Source organism: Arvicanthis niloticus, chromosome 24, assembly GCF_011762505.2.
Source record: "Arvicanthis niloticus isolate mArvNil1 chromosome 24, mArvNil1.pat.X, whole genome shotgun sequence".
NCBI classification, from domain to species: domain Eukaryota; kingdom Metazoa; phylum Chordata; class Mammalia; order Rodentia; family Muridae; genus Arvicanthis; species Arvicanthis niloticus.
Window position 1 is genome coordinate 1,018,252 of NC_133432.1, and position 10,915 is coordinate 1,029,166.

General features: G+C 46.8%; 1 protein-coding gene across 1 annotated transcript; it reads left to right on the forward strand.

Annotated features, from left to right (window-relative positions):
* The first annotated feature begins 4,257 nt into the window (after positions 1-4,257).
* Lrcol1 (leucine rich colipase like 1) lies at positions 4,258-5,657 on the forward strand. The gene is made up of 4 exons (XM_076922278.1): positions 4,258-4,482; positions 4,654-4,779; positions 4,888-5,010; positions 5,595-5,657. Exons 1-4 carry the CDS (start codon positions 4,369-4,371, stop codon positions 5,655-5,657), a joined length of 426 nt encoding a protein of 141 aa, XP_076778393.1. The 5' UTR covers positions 4,258-4,368.
* Positions 5,658-10,915: the final 5,258 nt, after the last annotated feature.

Sequence of the window (10,915 nt, forward strand, 5' to 3'; positions counted from 1 at the left end):
AGTAGGAGTAGAAGTGGGTCATCCAGGTGAGATGGGGATTGGGCTGGGGTGACAGCATGAAGAACAATTTTAAGAACTCACCTGATTGATTATACAGTCTGGGCTTGGTCACATCAGGGCTTTGGGGGTTTTGCACTGCTGCACTGTAGTGTTTGGAGAACCTAGTTTGTGTTGGAGTGAGAGACCCAAGGACCTTTCCAACAGACCCCTGAGCCACAGAACATCAAACATGGGGAAGGCTGGCTCCACAGTGGGGTTTCCTCTGGTAGGAGGTGACTATGCTAAGTTCAAGATCTGTGGAGCTATGTACTTTAAATGGTGTATGGTGTGATATGACACTTGTTACCTGAGAATGTTGCCTGAAAGAGAAATGGAATCCAAATTGCCCCTTCCATAGCAGTTTCCTGAGCAGCAAACACTCAAGAGGGTGGAAACTGACAGTACAGCACCTGGGAGCGGGAAACTGGTTGTTCACAAACACTGTTCAGGGGCTGCCTCTGGCCTCAGGGAGGCTCTTCTTGAAACTTCAGAGTATGACATTACAAGTAGTCATATTGGGTGTATTTGCATATTTTCTGTTAGATTTTTATTTTATTTTATTTTGGTTTTTCAAGACAGGGTTTCTCTGTATAGCCTTGGCTGTCCTAGAACTCACTTGGTAGACCAGGCTGGCCTCGAACTCAGAAATCTGCCTGCCTCTGCCTCCAAAGTGCTGGGATTAAAGGCATGCGCCACCACTGCCCAGCCTGTTAGATTGTAACAAGGGAAGAATCATTCCATTCTGCTCGCACCATTGGGAAGATAGGAAAGATGTTCTCTGGCTTGTCCCATGAACACACCACACTTAGCAAACTCACGGTAGCCTCTGGCACAAGAACAACCGTCTCTCACAGATGCCGGTGATAGCTCAGTGTGAAATACTTTAAACGTGACTCTGAAGATTCAGAGGTGAAGAGGACATAGCTACTGTGGACAGAGAGGGAGGCGCTATGTTTTGTTGCATGAGGGCAGAGCAGCGGCCACATGTTACAGCAGCTGGATGTGAGGGGGAAAGGGAAAGGGAAGAGACATATCCCAACGTCCCAACATCCTGCACTTGGACTCTGCCAGGCTATCTGATAACCTTTCCCCTTAGCACTTCACTGCTTATGCTGGACACACTGAGTCAGACTTGGACCAGGCTGAGCCCATTAACTGCTTCTTGAGGACAAGTAGACACTGTTCTTAGAAACAAAGGAAACCCAGTCCATCCACACAGCATATGGATCATTCAGTGTTTAGGGCACACCAAAATAAAAACACAAAGAAACAGGGACCGTGACCCATGACAAGAACAGACTGAGCAGAAAGAGTTCAGGAGAGACTCCTGTAACTGCTGCTTCATGCAAGGAAGACGCTCTGAAGCTCTCAGCAGCTGTGTGAAGGCAAAAACCGAGGGAGAGTGTAGTCTTCTGGTGTTACACTCCTTAATGTTTGGCCTCTTTCCTGGCTTTGCCTTTCACAGAGAATCTAATCCATTTGGAATTAGGTTCAGTGGGAGGAAGGGATGTTGAAAGTCCAGGGTCAAGCTAGAGATACAGCCTAGTCAGTAAAGTGTTTGCTGTAGAAGCCTGAGGCTCTGCGTCCTGTCCCTAGAACCCACAAAAAGAAGCCCAATGTGGGCCTGGAGGTGGTGATGCACCCCTTTAATCCCAGCACTGGGGAGGCAGAGGCAGGTGGTTCTCTGTGAGTCTGAAGCCAGCCTGGTCTGCAGCAGATGGAGCTCTAGGATAGCCAGGGCCACACAGAGAAACCCTGTCAAAAAAAAAAGAAAAAAAGAAAAAAAAAAAGAAAAGAAAAGAAAAGGAACTGAGCTAACAAATCACAGAGGACCCTTAACTTTAATGAAAGAAACCATTCTGAAAAGCCACAGACTGAGCTTCCAACTAGAGCCTTCTGGAAAAAGTCAAACTACAGAACAGAAAAAGAGAAAACCCAGCAATTGCCTTGCTGGGCTGGGGGAGGATGAGCAGGAACAACAGGCAATTCTGTGTGGTGCGACAGTGGACACGCCATTTTCTGTTTGTCCAGATCTGAAACACGTGGCTGACAAGTCAAGGCCCATTGTAAACCTTGAATTTGGGCAAAGGTGCCCATGTCCCTGTTCATCAGTGTAGCTGCCCCACCCCCCACTAGTGTGCCACATTACCAAAGAGAAAAGAGGACTGAGGAAGAAAGTAGATTGGTAAGAACTAGAAATCTGGGCTGCAGAGATGGCTCAGTGGTTAAGAGCACTAGTGGCTCCTCCAGAGGTTCTGAGTTCAATTCCCAGCAACCATATGGTGGCTCACAACCATCTGTAATGGGATCCAATGCCATCTTCTGGTGTTTCTGAAGACATGGTACTTATATACTTAAAATAAATAACTAAATTTAAAAAAACTAGAAATCTATGTTCTTTACCATTTGGGGGTTATCTTTATTTTATTTCAGATGGTTGTGAGCCACCATGTAGTTGCTGGGAATTGAACTCAGGACCTCTGGAAAAAGAGTCAGTGCTTTTAACCACTGAGCCATCCCAAGGAGGTCGGTAAAGAGTGTTGGATCTCCTGCAACTGGATTTACAAATGATTGTGAGCTACTATGTGGGTGCTGGGAATTGAATCTGGATTCTCTGCAAGAACAAGTTCTCTTAACCACCAAGCCATCTCTCTAGCCCTTTGTTTGTTTGTTTGTTTGTTTTGAGGCAGAGTCTTACTATGTAGCTCTGACTGGTCTGAAGCTCACAGAGATCTTCCTCCTGCCATTTCCCAAGTGGTGGAGTTAAAGATGTGTGCTTGTTTTTGAGAGAGAGAGAGACAGAGAGAGAGAGAGAGAGAGAGAGAGAAGTTCACATAGTCCAAGCTGGCCTCGAAGTTGCTATTTAGCTAAAAAACTACTGTTGATCACCATGCCTTTACTTCCCAGTGTTGGGAGCACAGTCATGCACCATCTTGCCATGTTTATGCAGTGATAGGGGAATCAAACTCAGTGTGTTTGTTCTATGTGCAAGGAAATTAGCCTACCTTACCTTGTGCACATTTTTTTTTCTGTAAACCTAAAGCTGCTCATAAAAATAATTATTTATGGGTGCTGGAGGGACAGCTCAGAATTTAAGAGCACTTTTAGAGGTCCTGAGTTCAGTTCCCAGCAACCACATGATGGCTCATAGCCATCTACAATAAGGTCTGGTGCCCTCTTCTGGCCTGCAGGCATACCTGCGGGCAGAACACTATACATAATAAATAAATAAATAAACAAACCCTTTTTTTTTTTAAAAAAAATAGAAAAACAAAAAAAAAATTACAAGAAATTGTTTATAAAGAGAAAGTACTGGAGAGGGAAGGGGATATTTTGGCTGTATGCCAAGTGCAATGCTTATTCCATAAAACCCTGACAGGCCCAACGGGAGATGTCTGTCATGGTGTGGACACTGTTGTTGCTGCTGCTGCTGCTCTGGGCTGTGCCCACATTCCAAGATAAGAACAGGAAGGTGGTGTCAGGCTACAAGGTGAGCTCAGGCTGTGCCCTCCCATGCATGTCTATTAGAAGGCTGGAGGCAGGGTGGGGAATCCAGGACCTCGATGAAGCAGAGGTGACAGGGACCTGGAGCATCTGGGCAGGCCCAGTGGGGAGGGACTCGAGAGCACAGATGGTGAGTGGTACAATCATAAAGGTATCTGAGGGTCTATATCTCACTGACCTCCATGCAACCCCATTTTAGTGAAGTCCTAAAGACACAGCAGATTGGGAGAAGGTTCCAGAAGGCAGCGAGGACTCTCCTAGGGTCTCCCCTGACTCCTTTCTGTGCAATGTCATATCCCTGGTTGCCTTTGCACACCCCCAATCACCTAATGCTGTGTCCTGTTGATCTGTGAGTCCCTTCTCTGCCTTCTCTCTTGAGTGCCCTGTGTGCCCTGCTGCGCAGGATTTGCCTCCAGTCCTTCTTGCCTATGTCCTCTGTTCTAACACTTGTCTCTAACTTCTGGGCACCTGGCCTACCACAGACACTTTTTTTCTTTCTTTCTTTTTGGCGTTTTCGAGGCAGGGTTTCTCTGTGTAGCTCTGGCTGTCCTGAAACTCACTCTATAGCCCAGGCTAGCCTCGAAGTCAGAGATCCACCTGCCTCTGCCTCCCGAGTGCTGGAATTAAAGAGGTGCTCTGCTATGGTCAGGCTCATGCTCTCTTCCACTCTCCCCACTTCTTGTCTTCCCCTTTTCCCAGGTCAGACAACTCATCTTGAGTTGAAGGGAGGTTAATAGAAGCCGGAGTGGTTGGAGTCAATGTCTAAATGGAGAAGCCCCTCTGGGAACTGGGTCTGCGGCTGCCTTGTTTCAGGGGATCGGAGAGATGTGTCGATACAATTCTGAGTGTCAGAGTGACTGCTGTGTCACCAACAGCTTGAACCCACAGAAATTCTGCACCCCCCAGACCGTGTTTTTGCAATGTGTGTCCTGGAAGAAGGTGAGTGGGGCCCCGAGGGAGGGAAAGAAACCGGCACTCCTACCCCACTCCTACCTGCTTTTGGATGAGCTAGAGGAAACAGGCCCCTTGGGAGGGAGAGAGAAGGGAGTTCCCAGGGGTGGTAGAGGGAAAGGGAGTCCTGGCAGCAGAAAGTTCCCTGCTCCCTCACAGCCAAATGGATACGCTTGTGATGTAAACTCAGAATGCCAGAGCAAGTGTTGCGTCAAGACTAGCAGCAGCCTAGACAAGTTCTGCTCAGCAAAGACCATCTTCTTGCAGTGTGTGACTTGGCGCAAGGTGAGCATGGAGCAAGGGACCCATGGACCCATGGGGCAGGGTCCCTGGTGAGAGGAGGGGAAGAAGGACTTCACTGGGGCCAGATGATATCTAAGCATCTCTCTCCAGCCTGAAGGAAACATATGCCAAAACCACCTTGAATGCTGGACCCTGTGCTGCCTCCCACTGAGTGAGAACAGCCCTTCCCACTGCACAAAGCGCACCGGGCTCCTGTCCCTCTGCCTGCCAAAGGTGAGTAGCCCATCCCAACTCCTACCTATCAAGAAGCTGTCATAGGCGTGGGGGGAGAGTTATGTGTGAAACCAAATCCCACCAACAGAGGGCACAGTGGCTCCCAGTAGTTAGTATCCATTTGTCTCTGTGGAGCAGACTTGGAGGAGGGAGGTTCTTGACCAGGCACTGAGCCCTGTGAGTATGAAAAGCCTGTTGATCCCACAAGGAGGGACCAGAAACTTGCAAGTCAGGAAGCTGGTGTTGAAACTGCCAGGAGCTGGAGCAAAATTAGTCTTCAGGCCTATAATAGTGTGTGTCTGTATTTGTACATGTGTGTTACATGTACATGTCTGTTCTGTCTTTCTCAGTCTATCTCACAGCTCTGTCTCTGTTTCCCTCTGACTCTGTGTGTGTGTGTGTGTGTGTGTGTGTGTGTGTGTGTGTGTGTGATGTCTGTGTGTGTCTGTGGTGTCTGTGTGTGTGTGTGATGTCTGTGTGTGTCTGTGGTGTCTACCAAGTAAAGGTACCATTACAACTCCCAGGCAGAAAGAGTCTCCCAGCTTCTCTCCCTCATACCTCCTTTACTTTCTTCTGGCTTTTAGTGGATCCTGAGGACCAAAGCTCACAAAACAAGGGCTATGGAGAATAAGGGCTTGTGGGAGTGAGCAGACTAATTGTGTGCATGGGCTATGTATGCCATGGGGGCCATGTGAGCTTAAGTACACAGTTTGTTGGTAGACATCATAATACCATCTAGTGCGCGGGGGTCTATGGCTCCTAAGGTTAAGAATATGGCCCCTGTCAGGAGAGCCCAACCTATTGGGTATGCTTTAGTTTGATTACCGCATCAAACATCCTGATACATGGCTACCTCAGGGAACAGTTTGAAAGAAGGCAGTAGTCCCATTCGCAGTGTCTGGGCCCTGGACAACGGTGCTGTGGTCAGTGCTTAGAATGAAGCTTATGCGATTTTTGTCTCTCTCTGATCTTTGCTGTCTTGTAGTGAATGAACACGATCTTGTGCAATGCAGAACTAAAACTGGACTTCAGAGAGCAGAAAGTGCTTTGCTCACATCCAGACTGTTCCCTTATTTGGGTTCTGAAAATCTGTAGGAATTAGAGATGTCTGTTTCTTGTTGTTAATGTGAATCCCTTGAGTCCCACACATGAAGCATCCAGGGGGGAAAAAAATCACAGGATTGCTGCTCAATCACTGCACATGAATAAAAACTACTGATTGACAAGAACCTTGTCTAGTCCAGGTTTTTCAATAACAAAAGTATGGAAATCTTTGGAAACATGAAGACACATTTGGGTCTGCTCAGCTCCACTGGGGTCGACAGAAGGGTTTGAGATGCCGGTGTCCCTCTTTAAGAAGAAGATTCAAGGACAGGTGGCCCAGCCTGGCCTGCACAGGGCTGTAAGTTCAAACATCAGTACCACAGAAGAAGACAACTTTTGGTTAACTAGCTTAATATTAAAATATTTATTACATAAACCCTATAAAATTATAAATGTATAAGTTCAAAATGATAATATACAATTTTAAATAATTGCTGACATTTCTAGGATATTTTATTTCCAATTTTTTGGCTTCATCATCATCTTTAATTATACTTACAAAATAGCATTTTGGGGCCAACAAAAATGCCTCCTCGGTGAATAAAAGGCATTTTCTTGCCAAGGCTGATAACCTGAATTCTATCCCTAGGATCCAGAGGTTGTGTAGTCGGTTGGCCTGATGCTGTTTGTATTCTAATGTCAATACTGGTTCCTCAAGAGGGGTTGCCCCTGAAGAGCAATCCATCACGTACTCAGGTGATGTCATGTGAACCTCTCCCTGTTCAGCAGAAGGCTAGAGCCTGTGATTGGGCAGTGGAGGGGAAAGGGGGGACTGGAGGCTCCAGAAGTGGTGGCAGGTAGAGAGGGAAAGAGAGGACTGAGGAGGAGGAAGAAGAGGAAGAAGGAGGAGGAGGAAGAAGAAAATGAAATGGATGAGAACTGCTTGTCTGGAAGAAACTGCAAGTAGCAAGGGGTCTTGTAGCTGGGGAACAAGTTAGTACTAGTACTAGACCTGCCCAATCTAGGCATATGGTTTATAATGAAAATATCTGGATTGTGTGTCTTTTATAAGGGCTGGAAATTCCAGCAACAAGGTTGCCATCTAATCTGTCCTATGCCTTCATATCCAGAGGTACACACACACACACACACACACACACACACACATATACATACACAACCACACACACATAAACATACACCACATACACCACATACACACATTCTCACGCACTTGTGCAAACACACACAGACACACATACCACACACAGAGAGATGGGGGGAAAGGCATGCATACCTCCCAGCTGAATAAATGCAAAACTAACTAACTAAAATAGCATTCTGTGATGTCTTCTAATGAGAGAAAAGAAGAGCAGCTGAATCCCCACTGAAGACACTGGCCGATTGCTTGTACAACCATGAGGACTTGTGATGGTTATTCTTGGTTGTCAACTTGACTACATGAGGGATTCATTAAGACTCAAATGACTGGGCATGCCTGTGAGAGATTTGTTTGTTTGTTTGCTTTGGTTTTTAAAGACAGGGTTTCTTTGTGTAGCAGCCCTGGCTCTGGCTGTCCTGGAACAAACTCTGCAGACCAGCCTGGCCTTGAACTCACAAAGAGTTGCCTGCCTCTGCCTCTTGAGTGCTGGAATTTGTGAACCATCATTCCTGGCTGAGTGATTTTATATATATATATATATATATATATATATATATATATATATATATATATATTCATTTGATGTGGGAAGGATTATTTCTGACCTAAATCTTTTCAGATCTTTATGTATTTTAACATGAGGCTCAGTCAGGGCTAGTATGTAGAAGGATCTGTCAGCAGGTTAGGGTTCTGGTGCTGACTGTGGGTGGCAACCATCCTCTTAAGGGAAGGACAGCCTAACCGTGGACAGTTTTATGATTAGTGTCCAGTTTGGGGAATTCGATTTTTTGTTATTTCTTTTTTTTTCTTTTAAGCAAGATCACAGTGATGCAAAATGAAAACCATGAACCGAGACTGAAAAAGACACAGAAGTCAAGCAAGAAGGAGCCCTGAGCCACGGGCTCAGGTGTTTCTTTAGAAATTACTTCTAGTGAAGGGGAGCCAGCTCAAGACCCTGTGCTGTTCCAAAGGCAGCCACCAGATGGTGCTATGGCCCTGGCATAAAAGAGCTTGGGTAGGAGTTGGTACCTGGTTCAGACAAAATAAAACAGGCAAAAGTAGACTCCTCTTTGTGCCCAGACTTCTCTGTGAAGATCTGCTCTATAACACGTGTTTTTCCTGCTCAGTAGTTTCAGTCAGAGCCAAGTGGATTGCAAAAAGGACGAAGGGGATCACTGTTCTGCAGAACCCCAGGCTGGGAGCCCCTGAAAACATAGTCTTGAACCTCTAAAATCAGAGATCAGGATGAAGATTGGCTCAGGAAGTGATTCCCGGGACTGTTGAGGCAGAAGCTTGATCCATGAAAAGTAAAAACCAGCGGAATGTTTCAAGATGCAGCAGGCTGGGTAATGCTGGTCCCTGGAGAGCCTGTCCAGGACAATGACACCTCAGAAGTGCTTTATGGCTTTAATAATATGGTGGTGGAAAATGGGGGTGGCCGCTGCTCAGTGCATGTTTTATTCATATCAGGAAAGACTGGCACCTACAATTAGCACCAGAGACCACAGCTTAGCAGGGCCACTGGCTAAGTGTCCCCACTGTCCTGTGGGGTTACTACAAGAGCCCAAGCTGCCAGGTAGGTCACAAGAAAGCAAGGCTGGGGGTGAGGCTGCAGCAGGAAGAGGACTCGGTCTTGGAGGCAACCAGGTGTCCCCTCTGCTAGAAGTCTAGAGCTTCTCATAATGTGAAGGTGGAACTGAGCATGAAAATCTTTTTTTTTTTTTTTTTTTTTTTTTGAGACAGGGTTTCTCTGTGTAGCCCTGGCTGTCCTGGAACTCACTCTGTAGACCAGGCTGGCCTCAAACTCAGAAATCCACCTGCCTCTGCCTCCCAAGTGCTGGGATTAAAGGCGTGCGCCGCCACCACCCGGTGAAAATCTTCTTATTAACCAGTGAGTGAGGACAGAAACCAGGTAGCAATGAATTATGGAAACAGTGAAGCGAAACGTATGAGTTTCTCAGGTACAATGAGGCAGAACGCTTGAGGTAAGAGCCACCAAACGGCCGAAGTTCCTCAGAGACTCATGTGTGTATAGAGCTTCCCCACTTGAGAGGCATATCAGACTAGGGGACGTTTATAGTTGGGGCACAGATGGGGTCTTCCAAACTTGACTCACATCATCTAGGAGTGGAGAGGAGTGTTGTTTGGGGGTGACTTCATGCAGTGGCAGCAGCTGGAGGTGTATTGACAAAGCTCGTGCCTCCACCTCTCAGAGAACAGGCTTCTGCTGCAGCAGTTGCGGCTTTATGCAGACTGCAGTTTCTTGCAGAGGTCTCTTGCCTCTTCTGCTGCCCACTGGATCCAAGATAAGGTCTGTCCCCTCACAGTGACATCTCATCTTGCCCCCTTTGTCTTCACAGAAATTGATGTCTCAGGGCTAGTTGTTGGTTGGAGGCCAGCTGCAGGCAGGCAGGTCAGTGAGAGCTGAGACACATATGGCATGGGCAGCTGTACTGGCTGGTTTTGTTAACTTGACACAAGCTGGAGTCATCACAGAGAAAGGAGCCTCAGTTGAGGAAATGCCTCCATGAGACCCAGCTGTAAAGCATTTTCTCAATTAGTGATCAAGAGGGGAAGCTCCATTGTAGGTGGGGCCATCCCTGGGCTGGTAGTCCTGGGTTCTATAAGAAAGCAAGCTGAGCAAGCCAGTAACATCCTCCCATGGCCTCTGCATCAGCTCCTGCTTCCTGACCTGCTTGAGTTCCAGTCCTGACTTCCTTTGGTGATGAACAGCAATGTGGAAGTGTAAGCTGAATAAACCCTTTCCTCCCCAGCTTGCTTCTTGGTCATGGTGTTTGTGCAGGAATAGAAACCCTAGGACAAATTGGTACCAGCATAGTGGGGTATTTTTATGACAACCTGACCATGTTTTGGGGAGGACTGTGGAAGGACTTTGGAACTTTGGGCTAGAAGAGCCATCAGTGTTAACAGCTCGGGGGGGGCGGGGAGGGGGGCTGGACAGATGGCTCAGTGGTTAAGAGCACTGACTGCTCTTCCAGAGGTCCTAAATTCAATTCCCAGCAACCACATGGTGGCTCACAACCATCTGTAATGAGGTCTGGTGCCCTCTTCTGTTGTGTCTGAAGAGAGCAATTCTGGTGTACTCATATACATAAAATAAATAAGTAAATCTTAAAAAAAAAGCTCTGTGAGATGTTCTGTAGGAGCTTGGAAGGTAATGTTGAGAACAGTGCAAACAATGGAAGCCTGGCTTGTGAAATTTCGGAGGGAAGATTAAAGACTATTATCAGAGCTGTTGTTGTTTTGATTGTGAAGACTTTGTGGTTTTGGTTAGCTGGGGTTGAAGAATCAGCTGTGGTTAACAAGATACCAGAACTACTAAAGTGAAACCTTTGCATCTCTGGGACTACTGATGCTGGTTTGCTGGAGATAAGAAATTAGCGATGATTAAGAAGAGACCAGCATCTCTGAGGTGAAATCTTCTCGGAAGTGTTTTCTGAGAGCACAGAGGCTGTGTTTCAGAGATAGCCAAGCTTGTACCTTGTGCTGTGGCTGGACTTGGTAATGTGTAAGAGTCACCCAGGTGGTACTGGTTTTGAAAGCATGAGTGATCATGAAGAGCAGCTGAGACTCAGCACTGTGAGAGGTCATGGAAGGCCATTGGTGAAGGTGCAGCTTCCGTTGCAATTGATGGTCCAGGACTGAAAGGGACATGCAAAGGAGTTGAGGTTTGGCACC